General features: G+C 37.6%; 1 protein-coding gene and 1 pseudogene across 1 annotated transcript in view; one reads left to right on the top strand and one right to left on the bottom strand.

Moving 5' to 3' along the window:
• Positions 1-321: 321 nt before the first annotated feature.
• The window catches only part of LYPLA1 (lysophospholipase 1), a 60,944-nt gene continuing 39,169 nt past the window's right edge, over positions 322-22,096 (bottom strand). Inside the window, exons 7-9 of the mRNA XM_033126136.1 lie at positions 21,302-21,403; positions 5,471-5,647; positions 322-2,084 (exon numbers count right to left, since the gene is read on the bottom strand). Of these exons, the coding sequence (XP_032982027.1) occupies positions 2,031-2,084; positions 5,471-5,647; positions 21,302-21,403 (333 nt within the window). The 3' untranslated portion in view covers positions 322-2,030. The remainder of the gene's footprint in view (positions 2,085-5,470; positions 5,648-21,301; positions 21,404-22,096) is intronic.
• LOC117033811 (60S ribosomal protein L27a-like) lies at positions 3,694-5,091 on the top strand (annotated as a pseudogene).

Here is a 22,096-nt window from a genome sequence, read left to right as displayed (position 1 = left end):
TAATTTAAAAATCCCATGAGTACTACATAAAAGGAAGAGACAAAAGGAAACACCAAACAAAACTTAAATAGATTTAGGAACACTGAAAAGCAAATTTATGAATATTTTTTTTAGCTTATTAAAATTGAGTAACAAGGGAAGCTTTTCTCATGCCTGGTTCCATCCATTTGATGATGCCAACCTACCTCATCAAATTTCTCTCTCCAAAGGTATATTCTTGTGATTACATTGTCATTTTCTTCCTTTTCATTATAGACAGCCTTACCAAGACAAACCCAAATGTTAAAAATAATATTCAAAACTATTCAAAACAGTCACAGAAAACTCAGAATTAAATTTTATTTCACATTGATAGAAACCGTGAAAAAGATTTACATTTCCCCATATTACAGCGCAATATTTCAACGGAATATCTCTTGCCATAAATTAGATCTTGCTGATTTTTATAACTGAAACAACAGCTTATATTCATCAAGGTAAAGCAACATGACTTATTAAATGATTGTTTAAAAATTTTGAATCCAGACATAAACATATGGCTTCATTATTAACATTCTATATAGTCCATTACTAAATTATTTCCATTTTCAATTAGCACCCATTTATAAAGATGCATTTCTAACATTGTTTTAGTCAGTTGGAATACAGCAGAAAAATTAACAACAGTTCAGAAATATCAAGCACATATGTATTTTTGCTATATATTAAACTGGGTGGTAACTACACCATATGTACTGAGTTCTGACTACACTTTATAACCCATAAATTTGTTTTCAAATAGCTTTACCAATAATCTAAAAAACTTGACTATTTAAAATCAAATAATTGCTACTTTCACGCTTGCATAAAAACTAATTTTAAAAAAATCACCTAACTAAAGTGAATATTTCAAATAAGTCCATTGGCAGATAAAAGTAAAGCAAATTTTTTTAATTGATTGTTCATTTCCTACAGTAGCTGATTTCAAACATATGTACAAATAAGTAAACTAAGACTGTGCTACAAGGAGAATAATCTCAGAGCAAATCATCTTAGAAATTAGTTAAGATCATTCTTAAATATTCCAGAACACACTAGAATATGACCTAATTATTCTTTCAGTTAATTACAGAAAAAATACCACCACAAACTGGACTGAAGATTCTAATAACTACATAGCATAACTTTGAGCTAAGGTATAGTTTAACAAATAAGTAGTGTAGGAAGTTTGAAGTGATGCTTGGTTTTTTATTTAAGTATAAATACATTTTAAATACTATCATGTCTGTGATTCAGAATGTCAAATTACAGCGTGTATTGAAAGCAGATGTCTATGGCAAGGAGGCAATATTTGGTCTGTTATAAAGGATAAGAGGGAAGAAAGAACACTTTTCTACGGAGGAAAAAAGAATATTAAGAAATGATAACGGGAAAAAAAGCCTGGTTCCCAAATTAAAAGGGCCATTAATTGAAGAGAGCAATAATACTCTTTATTGACACTTAGAAGCATTATCCCTACTGTTAGGAATAATATAATAACACCTCATTCTTATGTACTATAATCATTAAGCATATATGAATACATATATAAAAATACAGATACTGCATGGTGACTAAGTAATTTTGGAATAAGTCCATAGACTAAGTCACAGCATTTATAAATTATTTATATTTTAACTGCTCATTTATACCTGAACAAGATTTCATTAACCATACTAATAATTTTCAAATGATGTAATAAAAAGTCTGGTTGCAGTATTTTATTATTTTGCTGTATAAATGCTGAATCACATTTGGGAAAAAGAAGCTAGCTGCTTCACCTATTTTAATACTAGTATATTCTGGATCATATTATACAAATACATATATAGAAACTTAAAAGATCATAAATTTCCCATGAGGAGATACTACGTAATCTGTGTCATTGGTGTGTATTTGCAAAACAGTTTAACACTGCAAACATTACAAGTTTCAAGATAGGGTACAGAAAAAAGTTATACTCTGTTACAATGACGCTGGTATGTACTTCTACACAAGACCTTTTAGTGATGTCAATCAACTGGAGGTAGGAGTTTATCAATGAATTGTTTGATATCCATCATTTCCTGTTTGAAATAAAGTGATTTAACTGTTACACAAATCAGAAATTAAATCCCAACTAAAATACCACTAACTAAATCAGTGGTGTGCATAGGTAAGGTGAAACCACATTTTTACAACTACAATGAAATAAGTTGTAACAGAGATATGAGGCTCCAATAGAAATTTCAGAACATTTCCTGATTATTATTCTTGTACATTCCACAATAGCTTCCATGTATTATCTACTTCCAGGAAAATGGTCTGCATTTTGCTATACTTGAACAAATAAGACATGGGAGTAAGAGAGATAAAGGAGATTTAGAAGTGACAATATCTATACCGAGAAGTTTCAGGAACTATATGATAACTGTCAACTACATATCCATGGAAAAGCCTAGCTTTTAACATTCTCTCATGAGAATGAAATGCTAAATCCATACCATAAAATAATTTGTGCATTTCATAAGGATTTACATATAAGCAACCATTTGAAAGAGAGCATGTACCTACGATAGGCCTGGAAAAATATGAAAATGAATATACCAAATATTTATTACAGAAAAAACTTTTGTATAAGACTCCTGCATCTAGCTCAGTTTTCTCACTTCCCCCAAACATATTTATTTCTTCCTGTCATCTGTAATATTTCAAGACTTAGCCTCACAGACCCACAAATTAGCAATGCAGAGAACTTTCAATCTTATAATTTAAAATCAAATTTAGTCACTCAGAAAAGAAAGCCATAGCACAAAAGTGGTCTATTTTATAACACTCTTAAGTCCTTTAAGTTTCCTATGACACCACCCCTCCTATTGTTCTACCTCTTGTCACTTTCTGCTTCTAATCCTTCAGCCTAGTGTCTTCCAGTGTGATCGCACAAAAGAAATCATCTATGGAGCTTTTATTTTAAAAACAACTCCATACAAAGATGCTTGAGTTCAACCCCAAGCCCTCAATGTACTGAATCAAAATTGCTGAGTTTGGGCATCTGTCTATTAAGCTCCTGGGTCCTAGTGAAGCAATGCCAACTTTGAAAATCACTGCTCTAGATCTTCAGTCCCTCCTGGATAAGCAGAGTACAAGCTCACCTCCCTTTCTGGATTCAGTACCTCAAGACAGTTTCAACTACATTCTCAATAACACCCCAGAATCTCAGGCCCCCTTGTCTTTCTACATAAATCATATTACTACCTGCTTTCTCAGCCCCTAAAGTAAATGATTTAGCCACATGAGCAGCTACAAAACAATGTTAACTTGGACTTCATCAATATTTAGCCATTAATTTTTATTCTAGGTCTTTTCAAGCTTCCAAATCTATCAAGACCTCCTTCATTCTTATTAAGTGACTACATCTCCTTACTTTACTTTTCATATTGAGAGGATCTAATGTGAGCTCTCAATGACTCTCTTCTCTATCGCAACAATCCTTGTTTTTATTCATCCATCCTCTTCTATCTGGATTAAAAAGTTTTTTTCTCCTCTTTAAAGGCAACCACTACCCATTTCAGGACTCAATTATATTATATGATCCCTCTAAGGCTTTCCCCTATCAATTATCTTCTGTCGCATCTTCTCCCTCCCTCCTCCCCACCCACAGGAGTTTCTTTCTCCCATCTTATTAAGAGGCTTCCTACTCTCCTCCCCCTTTACCAAAACTTTTCTTGAAAAGGTCTTTTCAGCTCTTTCATTTTGGCTGCCAACATGCCTTCCAGACTGAGGAAGAACCAGAAACTTCAGTGCCACGTGAGCCAAGGCCATGGCTGCATTGGCAAGCACTGGAAGCACCCAGGAGGCTGAGGTAATGCTAGTGGCATGCATCACCACGGGATCGACTTTGACAAACATCACCCAGGTTACTTTGGGAAAGTTGGTATGAGGCATTATCGCTTAAAGAGGAACCAGAACTTCTGCCCAACTGTCAACCCTCATAAACTGTGGATCTTGGTCAGTGAGCAGACATGGGTAAATGCGGCCAGAACAAGACTGGAGCTGCTCCTATCATTGACGTGGTGCGATCAGGCTACTTACTACAAAGTTCTGGGGAAGGGAAAGCTCCCAAAGCAGCCTGTCACCTGAAGACCAAATTCTTCAGCAGAAGAGCTGAGAAGATTAAGGGCATTGGAGGAGCCCTGTATCTTGTATCCTTTAATGAAGCCACATTCTCATTAAATCTCCAAGTGTTAAAAAAAGTCTTTTCATGTTGCCTCTGCTTCTTCATTTCCCTGTCTATTTCATACAATTTATTGCTGTACCTCCCCAAATGCCAAGATCACAGGTGGCTGACTATTGGATACTTTCTTCCTGGCCTACCTTAATCATTTTCTCAATCCTGGGATACTGTTCACTCCCACTCAGAAATTCTCTCCTCCTGAACTTTCAATCAACGCCTAACTCCTTTTAACTCCCCCAAAGTTCTATCTTGTCTTTTTTCTCTTGCTAGTCTCCCATTGTAATTCTTCACTGATCAATAATATTGGTAATTATTCTAAATCTCTATTACAGGCTTGAGCTTCAGACAAGTATTTCTAACATCCCATCCTGATATCATTGGGGCACATCAATCTCACTATGTTTACTAAACTCAGTATTTATTCCTTCCTGTTACCCTAAAAACGTTCCTTGTACCTAATTTATGAATGGCATCATGTTAGTCATCTGAGCTAGAAATCTAAAGCCTCTTTGATACTTTCTTCTTTCCTATTCCATAGAATTAGTTACTAAATCCTACTGGATTCTGCTTCATTTGTTTCCAGAATATGGATTAGATTACATCTTGCTTTGATCAAAAAATGTCAATGGCTTTCTGCTGTCTAGAGAACAAGTCCATCCTCAGCACAACATAAAAGCTCTCTAAAACCGAGTCTCTCTTCTGTCTCTGTTCTATGACACCTAGCTTTTCATAAGACTACAGCACAACTAGACAGCTTGCTTTTCCTGTCCTACAGTCCTTTCTCTGCACCCCTGGTATCCAAATTCTACCCAGTTCTCAAAATCTAGCTCTTTCATCATGATCTAAGTGCCTCCTAAGATAAAATTTATCTCAGTCTCCTCAGGTTTTCAAAGAACTTTTTTAAAACTTCTAATATAACACATATCACATTCTGCTTCCTATAGTTACTTGGATATATATATATATCCTTCTCCCCTATTAAATTTTTAATTTTAATTAATCCCTTTTGAATTTTAATAAAATTTTTATTTGTCTTTGAATTATGCACAATGCTTGCATGTAACAGGAAATCAGTGAATGTTTGAATTAAATTGAATAAATTTTGATCTAAGTCCTGCTAACCTATCATTCAGTGTAATTCATTAATTCCTTTAAATCCCTAAGCAGTGAAGTGTTATTTATCTTAAAAATATCACATGTAAAAAAGTTGCAAATTAACCACTGCTTCCAAACATTTACCTGTTGACTTGAACTGTGCATCATGCCTTCATAGGTTTTGAAGGTTACATTGGCTGGATTTACCAATGTTTTTAGCTTTTCGACAGTAAGAGAACCAAACATTAGGGGAACTAAAGGGTCACAATCTCCATGGCACTGAAGAATAGAAATATCTTTATTAACGCCACTGATAGGACCCTGCAAAAAAACATTAACAAAACTAGTATTATTCATTCAAATGTATAGAGCATTATGCCAGGCACTCAAAAATGTGGATAGATATGCACATACAACATGTTATTAATTACATTATAGATTATATTTGGCCACAGAAATAAAATTACTTCAATCCTTATGCTCTCCACATGTCTTTAAACTTTTATAGAACACATGATTACCCTATCATATACGCTTTCCCAATAAACTAGTTCCTTGAAGCAGATTGTATCTTAATTATTCTTTATATGTTCACATTGTCTTGAAAGGAGAGGTATGTCTTAGCTGAACCATGTTCTTCTCAACTCTTATATGATTTAAATAAGATGGTTAATAAACAGCACTTACTATGTGCAAGACACCAAAGAGTTACTATATAGTGACAAGAAAAAACACTAGATATAAGGAATAATTTGAAAATAAGGTCTACAACTCCCACGTATGTAGTATATATTGCTTTACACTGTTGAGTACTTAGAAATTATATTGTATAGGAGATTCTACTATCACACAGTGAGCATACTGAGTATTCAAAATTATTTCTATGTGCAAAAAATACTTGGAATTTTATAAATATCTTAAAATGTATCAAACACTTCAAATATAAGATTTATGATAATAGTTTTTTCTTTTTTTAATTAAATTGGAGTGATAGTGGTTAGTAAAATTACATGATTTCAAGTGCACAATTCTATAATACATCATCTATACATCACTGTCGGTGCTCACCACCCAGAATCAGTTCTCGATCCATCACCATATATTTGACCCCCTTTACCCTCTTCTACTATTCCCCCTCCTCCCCACTTACCCTCTGGTAACCACTAAACTGTTGGCTGTGTCTATGAGTTTTGTTTCTTTGTCTTATTCCTTTGTTGCTTTCAGTTTTATACCCCACATGAGTGAACTCATACAATTCTCGACTTCAGTCTGACTTATTTCATTTAGAATAATAATCTCAAAATCCATCCCTGTTGTAACAAATGGCACTATTTCGTCTTTTCTTATGGCAGAGTAGTATTCCATTGTGTATATATACCACATCTTCTTTACCAAATCATGTATCGAAAGACACTTCGGTTGTTTCCATGTCTTGGCCACTGTAAATAATGCTGCAATGAACATCGGAGTAGATACATATTTATGGATAAATGTTTTCAGATTTTGGGGTATATAACCAGGAGAGGGATTGCTAGGTTATATGGTAATTCTATTCTTAATTTTTTGAGGAACCTCCACACTGCCTTTCATAGCAGCTGTACCAATCTACATTCCCCCCCAGGTACAAGGGTTACGTTTTCTCCACAGCCTCTCCTACACTTGTTATTATTTGTCTTGTTCATGATAGCCATTCTAACAGGTGTGAGGTGATATCTCATTGTGGTTTTGATTTGCATTTACCTAATAGCTAGGAAAGTTCAGCATCTTTTCATATATCTGTTGGCCATTTCTATGTCTTCTTGGGAGAAGTGTCTGTTCCCTTGCCTTTGAGGTCAAATTCATAAAATCCTCTTTGAACCCAAGGTCCCTAAGTTTAGTACCTATGTTTTCTTCTACACAGTTTATTGTTTCAGGTCTTATGTTTAGGCATTTGATCCATTTTGAGTTAATTTTGGTACATGATGACAGATAGCAGTCTAGTTTCATTCTTTTGCACGTGGCTTTCCAATTCTCCCAGCACCATTTATTGAAGAGGCTGTCTTTTCTCCATTTTATGCTTTAGGCTCTTTTGTCAAAAATTATCTGATGGGATGGCCCGGAGGCTCAGGTGGATGGAGCGCCGTGCTCCTGACACCAAGGTCACTGGTTCGATTCCCACATGGGCCAGTGTGCTGCACCCTCTATAGCTAAGATTGTGAACAACAGCTCTCCATAGAGCTGGGCTGCCATGAGTAGCGGGAGCTCCACCTGAGCCGCTGTGAGCTGCAATGGGCAGCACCCCGCGGGCTGCTGCAGTCTGCCATGGGCTGCTCTGTGCTGCCATGGGCTACCTGTGCTTCCAGGAGCAGCCGGTGGCCAATGTGAGTGGCCGGCAGGCAGGGAGAGCTGCCATGAGCTGCTGTGAGCGGCCGGCCGACTGGAGACCGACTGCCTCAGCCAGGGGAGCGCAAGTTCATAATACCAGCATGGGCCAAGGAGCTATGTCCTACACAACTAGACTGAGAAACAATAGCTTGAACTGGAGTGGGGGTTGGTGGGGGGTGGAAGGCGGAAGAAGGGGTGAAGGATAAAAAAAGAAAAAGTGAGACACTGAAAAATAAAAAAAATAAAAATAAATTATCTGTCAATATTTATGTGGATTTATTCCCGGGTTTTCAATTCTATTCCATTGGTCTATGTGTCGGTTTTTCTGTCAATAACACGCATGCTGTTTTGAGTATTGTTGCCCTATAGTATAAGCTAAAGTCGGCGTGTGATACCTCCAGCATTATTCTTTTTTCTTAGGATTGCTTTGGCTATTCGGGGTCGTTTGTGGTTCCATACAAATCTGATGATTTTTTGGTTCTATTTCTTTAAAGAATGCCATTGGGATTTTGATGGGGATTGCATTAAATCTGTATATTGCTGTGGGGACAGAGCCCAGAAAGCAGTTTCCAGGCTCTCAGCCTCACATAGAAAGGTGCTGGCTCAGGTAGTAAATGGCCACGGACTGTCATCAAATGGCCATCAGCTGTGGCTAGTTGGCCGTCAGCTGTGACCAGTGAGCCACTGGCCATGAATATAACCGCCGTGGCTACGCTAGCAGAAAAATGGGGGCTAGCAAGAAGATGGTGGCTGAGCTAGCAAGAGCGGATTGCAGAGAGGCGGATGCCGCCAGCGAGAATATAGTGGTATGACTCCCCCATCTATGGCTCCATGTGTGTTCCTTTTTGGCCTCACCATATCCTGCATTCTTATGTGGGGAGCGCGACTAGAGACCTGCCTGACACCCTGCACGACACATTGCGCAGCGAGCAGGGTACCCCGCACGACAATTGCTTTGAGTAATATGGTCATTTTAACTATGTTGATTCCTCCAATCCATGAACACAGAATGTCTTTTCATTTCTTTGTGTCTTCTTCAATTTCTTTTAAAAATGTCTTAGAATTTTCAGTGTATAGGTCTTTTACATCCTTTATTAAGTTTCTCCCTAGGTATTTTATTCTTTTTGTTGTAATTGCAAAAGGAATTTTTTTTTCATTTCTTTTTCTGACATTTCATTGTTAGTATATACGAATGCAATGGATTTTTGTACGTTGATTTTGTAGCGGGCAACTTTATTGTATTTGTTTATTGTTTCTAATAGCTTTTTGGTGGAGTCTTTAGGGTTTTCTACATAAAGAATCATGTCATCTGCAAAGAGTGACAATTTAACTTCTCCATTTCCAATTCAGATGCCTTTTATATCTTTCTCTTGCCTGATTGCTGGGGCTAGGACTTTCAATACTGTGTTGAATAACAGTGGTGCTGGGGGCAACCCTATCTTGTTCCTGAACATAGAGCAAAGGGCTTCAGCTTTTCATCATTATGCTATTAGCTGAGGCTCTGTCATATGTGGCCCTTATTATCTTAAGGTATTTTCCTTTTATACCCATTTTATTAAGTGTTTTAATCATAAATGGATGTTACATCTTGTCAAATGCTTTTTCTGCATCTATTAACATGAATTTTATCTTTTATTTTGTTTATGTGGTATATCACATCGATCAATTTGCATATGTTGAACCATTCCTGTGTTCCTGGGATGAACCCCACTTGATCACGATGTATAATCTTTTTAATGCATCATTATATTCAATTTGCTAGAATTTTGTTTCGGATTTTTGCATCTGTATTTCTCAGAGATATTGGTCTGTAATTTTCTTTTTTGTGTGTTATCCTTACCAGGTTTTGGTATCAGGGTAATGTTGGCATCATAAAATGAGTTAGGAAGTTTTGCCTCTTCTTCAATTTTTTGGAAGAGTTTGAGGAAGACAGTTGTTAGATCCTCTTTGAATGTTTGGTAGAATTCACTGGTCCTGGACTTTTTCTTTTGGGAAGATTTGGAGGACTGATTCAATTTCCTTACTGTTGATTGGTGTATTTAGATTTTCCAATTCTTTGTGATTCAGTATAGGAAGGCTTATGTTTCTAAGAACTTGTCCATTTCCTCCTTGTCCAAATTCCTATGAATTTGGTAGCATATAGTCCTTCATTGTGTTAGGTAGAAATTATAAAATGTAGGAGGAGGAGGATGTGTGGGAGGAGGTCCACAGTGACAACAGAAAAAGCTCATAAATAGCTTTAACTGTCTCCAGCCACATAGCTGTTTTTACAACAAGAGATGACAAGAGGTGGTCTGAAGCAAGATAAGGATCTCAGTCAACAGACCTTCACCCATCTTAGGTCATGCCCTCAGGTGGAAGAACATGCACCATGTTTTCCCACCAAATCAATATGTAGCCCCATCACTCCACCCAGCAAACTCTAAGTCCTTGGACAAGGGGCAGGTCTCTCTGGCTCTTGCTCTCTCACCTCCCGCCTCCACCCCCTCCTTCTAGTCTTTCTATCTCTCTCTCTCCCCCCCGCCACCTATGCCTCTCTTTCCCACCTCAGCTAGGCCTCTCTCTCCCACCTCCACTAGGTCTCTCTCTGTCTGTCTCCCTCTGGCTCCCTCTCCCCCCATCTCTCACACCTCAGCTAGGCCCGTTGTCTTCCCTGAGAATGTATCACTAATAAACGCTGATTGCATACTAATCAGCTTGCTGACCTGTGATTCTTCACTGCGTCCCCAAGAACGGAGATTCCAGTAACAATATTATTCTTATATGATCTTTTGTATTTCTGTGGGAACCATGGTAACTTCTCCTGTTTCATTTCTGATTTTGTTTGTCTTTTCTCTTTATGTCGTAGTGGGTCTAGCCAAGAGTTTGTCAATTTGATTAAGCTTTTTAAAGAACCAACTCTTATTGCATTAATTTCATCTATTATCTTTTTGTCCTCTATTTCATTTAGTTCTGCTTTGATTTTTATTATTGCCTTCCTTCTGCTGACTTTGGCTTTCATTTGTTCTTTTCCTAGTTCTTTAAGGCATAATGTTACGTTGTTTATCTGGGATTTTTCTTGTTTTTTGAGATAGGTCTGTAATGATATAAATTGTCCTCTTATTACTGCTTTCGCTGCATCCCAATAATTTTGATAGGATGTGTTTTCATTCGTATTTGTTTCTATGTATCTTTTTATCTCTCCTCTTATTTCTTCTGTGACCCAGTCATTCTTTAAAAACACTTTCTTTAATCTCCACATATTTGTGGTTTATCCTGCTTTCTTTTTCAGTTGATACCCGATTTCAAAATCTTGTGATCAGAGAATATGTAGGTATGGTTTCAATCGTCTTAAATTTGCTGAGGCCAGTTTTATGTCCCAATATATGGTCTATCCTTGAAAATATTCCATGTACACTAGAAAAGAATGTATAGTCTGCTGTTCTAGGATGAAATGCTCTATCAATGTCAACTATGTCCATTTAGTCTAATGTGTCATTTAGGGCTGATATTTCCTTGTTTATTTTCTGTTTGGATGATCTATCCATAGCTTTCAATGATGTATTTAGGTCCCCTACTATATTTATTTGGGTCAATTTCGCCCTTTAGTTCTGTTAGTGCTGGCTTTGTATATTTTGGTGCTCCCTGATTGGGGGCATATAAGTATATATTGATAAACATTATGGTTTTTTGTTGCATAGTCCCCTTTATCATTATGAAATGTCCATCTTTGTTGCTTGTTACCTTTTTTATCCTGAAGTCTGTTTCATCTGATATCAGTATGGCTTTTCTTTGGATGCTATTTGCTTAGAGTACAAATCTCCACCTTTTCATTTTGAGTCTGTATTTGTCCTTGTGGCTGAGATGCGTCTCTTGGAGGTAGCATATGGTTCGGTTTTGCTTTTTGATCCAACCGGCTACTCTGTGCCTTTTTATTGATGAGTTAAGTCCATTTACACATAGGGTAATTATTGCTATATGAGGATTTCCTATATCCATTTTCTCTTTTGTTTTCTGGTATCTTGGTGTCTCCATTGTTTCTTTCCCTTTTTGTTGCTGTCTGTTTTTTTAGTGTAGTGGTAATCTATGATTTTTTTTTCCCTCCGTTCCTTCTTTTTTTATGTCATATATCTTAGTTTTGGATTTTTTTTGAGTGGTTACCATTAAGTTTATATAAAAGAAAGTCTCATATACACAGTAGTCCTTTTTCTTGAGCATGCTTCTTATCTCCATTCCCTTTTGCAGATTCAGACCTTTACTCTCTCCCCTTTTATGTTTTTGTTGTCACAAGTTATTTATACTTATGCTGTGAGTTGACTTCTGAGTGGCAGTAGCAACTTCGTTCTTCTTTCTCCTTTTTTTAAAAAATGTTTTTACATTCTTTAGCCTTTATGTTATGTTTAACATAACATATGTTATGCCCTATTTTGTGTAAGGGTTGCCATTTATTCATTCTTTCTGTCGGTTAGTAATCTTGCTCATGGTTTTGTAATCTTTTGATTTTTTGTTTCTGGTAAAATAGCTTTCTTCAGTATTTCCTGTAATGCAGGTCATGTGTTAGAAAATTCCCTCAGCTTCTGTATGTGTGGAAAGGTCTTTATTCCTCCTTCATATCTCAAGGATATCTTTTCTGGATATATTATTCTTGGCTATAATTTCTCTCTTTCAATAGTCTGAATATTTGATTTTACTCCCTCCTGGCTTGTAGAGTTTCTGCTGGAAAATCTAATGATAGTCTAATGGCCTTTCCTTTATAGGTTGCTGCTTTCTTCCCCCTGGGAGCCTTGACAATTCTCTTTGTCATTAATAATTGACAGCTTCAATACAATGCACCTTGGAGAAGACCTGTAGGGATTGAGGTAATTAAGTGTACTGTTTGTTTCTTGGATTCGAGGATTCAGTTCTTTCCACAGGTTTGGGAAGTTATCATTGACTATTTGTTTGAATATATTCTGTTCCTTTCTCCTTCTGGTATACCCATTATTATGTTGCTTTTTCTAATGCAGTCAGAAAGTTTTTGTAGAGTTCTTTCATTTCTTTTAACTCTCAAGTCTCTCTCCTTTTCCATCTGTGTCACTTCCAGATTTCTATCTTCAATATTGCTGATTTTTTCCTCCATCTGATCAGCTCTATTATCTAAGCTGGCTTTTTAATCTTCATTTCTATTACAGATTTCTTCATCTCCAGAATTTCTATTTGGTTCTTTTGTTAAACTTTCAATATCTTTGGTAAAATATTCATTTTGTTTTTTGATTCTTTCTGAGTTCATTAAACTGCCTATCTGTGTTTTCTTGCATCTCATTGAGTATTTTCAGAACTGCAATTCTCTGTCTTTTAAGTCACACATTTCCATGTCTTTCAATTCATTTTCTGGAGAGTTTTCATTTTCATTGTGAACTGCCTTGTTACCTTGATTATTCATGGCAATTAATGAATTATTATTTCTCTTCCTAGGAATCTACAGGAGTGGGTTCTGCAGCAGGCTGATATGAAGAGGTCTGTGTTTTTCTTTCTAGAAGGTGTTGCAGGAATGTTTTATTTTCTCTCCCACTGCAGCCTTTTAATTTCTCTCAAGTTATAGCGTTATATTTTTTCTTATGTTGTTCTGGCTTCTCATGCAATGAAAGGTAGGCTTCTCCTCTTTGAGCAGGTTGCCTGGTTGTCAGGGCACTGCCTTCATGGAAGGATAAAGAGGGCGATAAGAGATCTGAGCTTCTGAAATCTCAATGCTGCCCCTGCAGCCTGATGCAGACCCTGTGTGTCTCAGTGGTTCTGGTTGCCCCAGCAGGGATCCACCCAGAAAGAGAGGGGTTGGGTTGGCTGTGAGAGGTAGCTGGTGTATTTGTGGCTCTGAGCAATGGCGACTATTAGCCCACGGTTATCTCGCCCCTAGAGCTCTTTCCCTATCGCTAAAATGTGCATTTGTGGCTGTGGAAACGTAGCTCCAGTTCTCAATGTTGTAGTTATTCTGTTCTCTAATTTCACACGGCTCTCGTTTCTTCTGGAGCCTGCTTCTAACACTGGGTGTGTGGGAGGAAGTCGGTCAGGCTCTGTGTCTTTGTTCTCTGTTTTCTGCCTGGCAGTGAGGGCTTAAATCACAGTTCTCACCCTTCTGTATTCATTCTTTGCTCCGAGGTCTCTGCCCCAAACACTGGGTTCAACCGTATTATATATATACTGATACCATAGGCAGCACTTTGGACCACAGGGAGAGTACCTGCAGCCTAGGCTCTTCCTTCTCCCAAGACTGCAGCGAGCTCTGGACTGTGGCCTGCATCCTGCAGCCCGTGTCTGTGTATTTCCCCCTTCCCTCCTCCCCTGCTCACACGATTTGCTCACCTTTGGATGATTCTACGCACAGATGTCTGACACATGTTTGTGTGCTACTTAAATTATCCTTTGTAATTTTATATACATCTAAAAATGTATCAAGTACTTCAAATATAAGATTTATGATAATAGGACTTATTTCTTATTCCATTCTACGGAATTCACAATGAAGACAATGTAGTGTACCCATAAAGCCTGGTAATACATGACAAAAGTCTAACAAAAGTGTTTTTAAAAAAAGATGAGAGGAGACATCATCAAAATGGCAGCGTGAGGTGAGCCTCTGTAAATCTCCCCTTGAATTTACAACAAATTGAACAACTATAACTCCACAAAGGACTCCCTGCACGGCAGACAGGCAAGACGAAGAGGCCCACTACTGAATTCACCTAAAGGTGGGCAAATCACATGAGCAGGGGAGGAGGAAAGGGAGAAGTGAGGAGACGGAGCCACGAGGGCACAGGACACAATACTAGCTCAATACTCCGAGCTCGCAGCATCCCAGAACTACCGCAGCTGTGGGAGAGGGAAGAACTTGGAGTGCTAGGGCTCCGTTTATGGCCCCCAGGGCTGAGGGAATAGCATATAACACGGCTGAACCCAACACTCACAACAGAGACCTCGGAGAAAAGGCTGAGGGAAGAAGGCTGAAAAAGGTGGTTTAAGCCCTCACTGCTGAGCAGAGAACGGAAGCTTTAGGAACTGAGACTAGCTGCCCCCTCCTTACCTTCCCAGAGCTCACCCCACCCCCAATTGCCCGGGGCTAGAAGCGGAAGAGTAGCAGTGTCAGATCAAAAGAACAGAATATTTGCTGTTCTGAGAACTGTGGACTGCAGACACAGATTCGCAACCCAGCTAGTATCAGCAAAGGGGAGGGAGCTGTGGAAGCAGGACCAGCTGTGGTGGTGGTCGCCGCCATTGCTCTGGGCCACCTCTCACAACTCATCCTGCCCCTGGCCCCAACTATCTGGGCAGATCCATGCAGGAGTAAACAACTGCTGAAACACACGGGCTCTGAATCTGGTGCAGGAAGAGCTTTGAAACTTCCAAAACTCTCCACATACCCACACGGACACTGCACGAACTATTAACAAAGGAGAAGCTGTCTCCCAGGGAATTCCCCATTGTGTGAGAAGCTGGAATAGTGCAAAGAAAACATCGCACTACAGCGTGAGAGAGAAAAAAAGGCTGCAGTCAGAGAGAAAATAAAACATTCTACCAACAAGTACTGGAAAACAAAAGACCTCTTCCTATCAACCTGTTGAAGAACGCACTCCTGTAGATGTCTAGGAAGAGAAATACTAAATCAGTAATTGCCATGAAGAACCAAGGCAACAAGACAGCTCAGAAAGAAAGTGAAAAGCCTCCAGAAAAGGAACTTAAAGATATGGAAATATATGACTTAAATGACAGAGAATTCAAGATTGCAGTCCTGAAAAAACTCGGTCAAATGCAAGAAAACACAGAAAGGCAGTTTAATGAACTTAGAAACACAATCAAACAAAAACATGAGCATTTTACAAAAGAGACTGAAATTCTAAAAAAGAACCACATAGAATTTCTGGAGATTAAGAACTCAATAGAAGAAATTAAGAATGAAATAACCAGCTTAGGTAGTAGAGTTGACCAAGTGGAGGAAAGAATCAGTGACACTGAAGATAGAAACCTGGAAATTACACAGATGGAAGAAGAAAGAGACTTGAGACTTAAAAGACATGGAAGAACTCTAGAAGAACTTTCCGACTCCATCAGAAAGAGCAATATAATAATGGGCATCCCACAAGGAGAAGAAAGAGAGAAGGGAACAGAGAATATATTCAAACAAATTGTCAATGAGAACTTCCCAAACTTGTGGACAGAACTGGATCCTCAAATCCAAGAAGCAAATAGAACACCTAATTACCTCAACCCCAACAGGCCTTCTCCAAGGCACATTGTATTGAAACTGTCAAAAATTAACAACAAAGAAAGAATCCTCAAGGTAGCCAGGGAAAAGAAGACGGTAACCTACAAAGGAAAGCCGATTAGATTATCATCAGATTTTTCAGCAGAAACTCTACAAGCCAGGAGGGAGTGGAAACAAATATTCAAACTATTGAAAGAGAGAAATTATGAGTCAAGAATAATATATCCAGCAAAGATATTCTTTAAATGTGTAGGAGGAATAAAGACCTTTCCAGACATACAGAAGCTGAGGGGATTTTATAATACACGACCTGTACTACAAGAAATACTAAAGGAGGTCTTTCGACCACCATCAACAGGGACAATTTGTGACAACCAAAACATAAAAAAGGGGAGAGTAAAGGCCTGAACCGGACTATGGGAATGGAGAAAGTAAGCGTGCTGAAGAAAATGGAATACTCTAAATATCAAACTTTCTTTTACATAAACTTAAGGGTAACCACTCAAAAGAAAGCTAGAACTGAAACATATACTGTAATAAAAGAAGAAACAGAGAGAAACATCATACAATACCACCACACAGAAATAATAGACAACAACAAAAAGGCAAAGAAACCATGGAGACACAGCCTAAACAGGAAACTAAAGATAGAATGATAGGAAATCCTCACATATCAATAATCACCCTAAATATACATGGACTGAACTCACCAATAAAAAGGCACAGAGTAGCAGATTGGATCAAAAAACTAAACCCAACCATATGCAGTCTCCAAGAGACGCATCTCAGCAACAAGGACAAGCATAGACTCAGTGAAGGGTGGAAATTGGCACTCCAAGCAAATGGTATCCAGAGAAAATCAGGTGTAGCTAGACTGATATCAGATGAAACAGACCTCAGGGTGAAAAAGGTAACAAGACACAAAGATAGACATTTCAAAATGGTAAAGGGGACTATACAACAAGAAGACATAAGAATCATCAATATTTATGCCCCCAATCAGGGAACACCAAAATATACCAAGCACCTACTAACAGAACTAAAGGGAGAAATTGACCAAAACACAATTATACTAGGGGACTTAAATACATCATTGAGAGCTATGGATAGAACATCCAAACAGAAAATAAATAACGAAATAGCAGACCTAAATGACACATTAGATGAACTGGACGTAATTGACACATATAGAGCACTTCATCCTAAAACATCAGACTATACATTTCTTTCTAGTGTACATGGAACATTCTCAAGGACAGACCATATATAGGGACATAAAATCAGCCTAAGCAAATTTAAGAAGATTGAAATCATACCAAGCATATTCTCTGATCACAAGGCTTTGAAATTGGATATTAACTGCAAAAAGAAAGCAGGAAAAAATACAAATACATGGAGACTAAACAACATACTTTTAAAGAACGACCAGGTCAAAGAAGAAATTGGAGGAGAGAACAAAAGATACATAGAAACAAATAACAATGAAAATACATCCTATGAAAATTTTTCTGATGCAGCCAATGCAGTTTTAAGAGGGAGGCTTATATCTTTACAGGCCAATTTCAAGAAAGAAGAAAAATCTCAAATAAACAACCTCACATTACACCTTAAAGAACTAGAAAAGGAAGAACAAATGAAACTCAAGGTCAGCAGAAGAAAGGAAATAACAAAAATCAGAGCCGGACTAAATGAAATGGAGAACAAAAAGACAATAGAAAAAAATAATTTGACAAAGAGCTGGTTCTTTGAAAAGACTAACAAAATTGACAAACCCGTGGCTAGGCTCACTAAGATAAAAAGAGACAAGACACTAATTAACAAAATCAGAAATGAAAAAGGAGAAGTTATCACGGACGCCACAGAAATACAAAGGATCATCCAAGAATACTATGAAGGGCTATATGCCACCAAATTCAATAACCTAGAAGAAATGGACAAGTTCTTGGAAACATATAGCCTTTCTAGGCTGAACCATGAAGAATTGGAAAATCTAAACATACTGATCACCAGTAACGAAATTGAATCAGCCATCCAAAACCTTCCCAAAAGCAAAAGTCCGGGACCACATAGCTTCACTAGTGAATTCTACCAAACCTTCAAATAGGATCTAATACCAATCCTGCTCAAACTCTTCCAAAAATTTGAAGAAGAGACAGTACTCCCCAACTCATTTTATGAGGCCAACATTACCCTGATACCAAAACCTGGTAAGGACAACACAAACAAAGAAAACTACAGTCCAATATCTCTGATGAATACAGAGGCAAAAATCCTAAACAAAATTCTAGCAAATCGAATACAACAATGCATTAAAAAGATTATTCATCACGACCAAGTGGGGTTCATCCCCGGAGCACAAGGATGGTTCAACATCTGCAAATCCATCAATGTGATACATCACATAAACAAAATAAAGGACAAAATTCATATGATTATATCAATTGATGCAGAAAAAGCATTTGACAAGATACAACATCCATTTATGACTACAACACTTAATAAAATTGGTATAGATGGAAAATACCTTAACATAATAAAGGCCATATATGACAAATCCTCAGCTAATCTCATAACTAATGGTGGAAAACTGAAGCCCTTTGCTCTACGTTCAGGAACACGACAGGGCTGTCCCCTATCACCTCTGCTTTTCAACACAGTCCTTGCCAGAGTCCTTGCCATAGCAATCAGGCAAGAGAAAGAAATAAAAGGCATCCAAATTGGGAATGAAGAAGTTAAATTGTCACTTTTAGCAGACAACATGATGCTGTATATAGAACCATACAGACTCCACCAAAAAGCTATTAGAAACAATAAACAAATACAATAAAGTTGCCGGCTACAAAATCAACATACAAAAGTCCATTGCATTCCTATATACCAACAATGAAATCTCAGAAAAAGAAACACCAAAAACAATTCCTTTTGCAATTCCAGCAAAAAGAATAAAATATCTAGGAATAAACTTAACCAAGGATGTGAAAGACCTATATGCTGAAAACTACAAGACATTTTTAAAAGAAATTGAAGAAGACACTAAGAAATGGAAAGACATTCCGTGCTCATGGATTGGAAGAATCAACATAGTTAAAATGGCCATATTACCCAAAGCAATACAGAGATTTAATGCAATCCCCATCAAAATCCCAATGGCATTTATAAAAGAAATAGAACCAAAAATCCTCAGATTTGTTTGGAACCACAAAAGACCTCAAATAGCCAAAGCAATCTTAAGAAAAAAGAACAATACTGGAGGTATCACACTCCCTGACTTTAGCTTGTATTACAGGACAACAATAATCAAAACAGCATGGTATTGGCAGAAAAACAGACACGTAGACCAATGGAATAGAACTGAGAACTCAAAAATAAAACCACATAAATATGGACAGATAATTTTTGACAAAGAAGCAAAAAACATACAATGGAGAAAAGACAGCCTCTTCAATAAATGGTGCTGGCAGAATTAGATAGCCATGTGCAAAAGAATGAAACTGGACTGCTATCTGTCACCATGTACCAAAATTAATTCAAAATGGATCAAAGACTTAAGCATAAGACCTGAAACAATGAACTGCATAGAAGAAAACATAGGTACTAAACTTATGAACCTTGGGTTCAAAGAGCATTTTATGAATTTGACTCCAAAGGCAAGGGAAGTAAAAGCTAAAATAAATGAATGGGACTATATGAAACTTAAAAGTTTCTTCTGCACAGCAAAAGAAACCATGGACAAAATAAAGAGGCAACCAACTGAATGGGAGAAGATTTTTGCAAACAGTGCCTCCGATAAGGGGCTAATATCCAAAGTATACAAGGAACTCATGCAACTCAACAAAAAAAAACAAACAACCCAATTGAAAAATTGGGCAGGGGACCTGAAGAGATATTTCTCCAAAGAGGACATACAAATGGCAAATAGACATATGTAAAAAAGCTCAACATCACTAAATCATCAGAGAAATGCAAATAAAAACCACAATGAGATATCACCTCACCCCAGTCAGAATGGCTACCATCAATAAGACAAATAGTAACAAGTGTTGGAGAGGCTGTGGAGAAAAAGGAACCCTCATACAATGGTGGGAATGCAGACTGGTGCAGCCATTATGGAAGGCAGTGTGGAGGTTCCTGAAAAAATTATGAATGGAATTACCATATGACCCAGCAATCCCTCTCCTGGGTATCTACCCAAAAAATCTAAAAAACATTTATACGTAGACACGTGTGCTCCAATGTTCATTGCAGCTTTATTTACAGTGGCCAAGACATGGAAACAACCAAAATGTCCTTCGATAGATGAATGGATAAAGAAGTTGTGGTATATATACACAATGGAATACTATTCAGCGGTAAGAAAAGATGAAATAGGAACATTTGTGACAAATGGATGGATTTGAGAGTATAATGCTAAGCGAAATAAGTCAGACAGAAAAAGCAGAGAACCATATGGTTTCACTGAAATGTGGTATATAAACCAAAAACAACAAAAGAACAAGACAAACAAATGACAAACAAAAACTCATAGACACAGACAATAGTTTAGTGGTTACCAGAGGGTAAGGAGGGTGGGGGGTGGGAGATGAGGGTAAGAGGGATCAAATATATGGTGATGGAAGGAGAACTGACTCTGGGTTGTGAACACACAATGGGATTTATATATGATGTAATACAGAATTGTACACCTGAAATTTATATAATTTTTCTAACAATTATCACTCCAATAAACTTAAAAAAAAAAAGAAATGTAAATCAAAACTACAATGAGATACCATTTCACACCCAGTAGGATAGCTTTTATCAAAAAAAAACCAAAAAAAAAAAAAACAGAAAACAAGAAATGTCCATATGGTTGTGGAGAAATTGGAACCCTTGTACACTGCTGGTGAAAATGTAAAGTAGTGCAGCTGCTGTAGAAAACAATATGGAGATTCCTCAAAATCTGAAAAATTACCGTATGATCTAGCAATTCCACTTCCGACAGCAGGGAGTCACACAGGTATCTGCACACCCATGTTCACAGCAGCATTATTTGCAATTGCCAAAAGGTAGGAGCAACCCAAGTGTCCATTGATAAATGAATAAATGGATTAATAAAATAAAAAAAAGGATGACTGATGTAAACAATAGGCTTTGGGTGACAATGATGTGTCAGTGTAGGTTCACTGATTATAGCCAATGTGCCATTGGGTTGCAGGATGTCAACAGTGTGAAGAGGGCTGTCTATATATGGAGACAGTGGGCACATGGGAACTTTCTGTAGTTTCTGCTCAATTTTGCTGGGAACATAAAACTGTTCTAAAAATAAACTTTATTAAAAAAAATTATTCTCTCCCCAACATTATCTGCTATCTCTTATCTCAGTAATTTAATGTTGCTTAATCAATCAATCAGGCTACCTGTGAAAACGAAGCCCGCAGTGGAAGCCAGCAACTGAGTGCCGTGACACCTGCCAGTTTCTGCTGTGTGGTAAGAGCAGTGTATAAAGATAAAGCTCCTCCCTGAAAAGAGAAGCAGGGAAAGTAAATGGAACACATCTTCTGCTAACAGCAACTTAAGAGATTTCTTGTTAACAATGTCCATAAAAAGATGAAACTGGATGGCTTATGTCAAATCAAATCAGGCAAACAACATCCATCCTACAGTGTCCTAAAGCACATAGTTTCTCTAAACTGACTGACCATTGTGAGAACATAGCGACTACCCAGTCAGTCAAAACAGTTAGCAGAGTTTTAACTGCTGCACTCACAACTGCCCTAGGAATATTCTGAATTCACAGTTACTAGTTTCTCCTCTGAAAAGTGTTAGGTATACAATCAAATCTCCTCTTAAATTGGTATTATTTTCCAAAACAGGTATTCAAGATAATAAGGAATATATAGCAGACACCTTTAGAATATCTGCCTATCCAGCTCACAACACCCTGCATTTTGGGAACTGCATTCCCATCAGTCATCTAGATGCCACATCACTCTGACCTTGCCCATGGGTCACTGGGCCACATGAAGACATGAGATCCTTTCTCATTCAAGATAGTCATGTTCTTTCTTCCCAGGATTTTGAAATTGGGATTCAGTGACTGTCTCTTTGTGTAGCTGGAACATGTAAACTCAAGAACTGGAAATGCTATAGGCTGTGCAAGCTTAGATAGCCAACGGCAGCAAATGAAGCAGATGAGCAGAGAAGCAGAGATG

The sequence above is a fragment of the Rhinolophus ferrumequinum genome, chromosome 14 (assembly GCF_004115265.2).
Source record: "Rhinolophus ferrumequinum isolate MPI-CBG mRhiFer1 chromosome 14, mRhiFer1_v1.p, whole genome shotgun sequence".
Taxonomy (NCBI): domain Eukaryota; kingdom Metazoa; phylum Chordata; class Mammalia; order Chiroptera; family Rhinolophidae; genus Rhinolophus; species Rhinolophus ferrumequinum.
The sequence above is the reverse complement of the archived record's forward strand: the minus strand, read 5'-3'. Positions and strand labels throughout refer to the sequence as shown.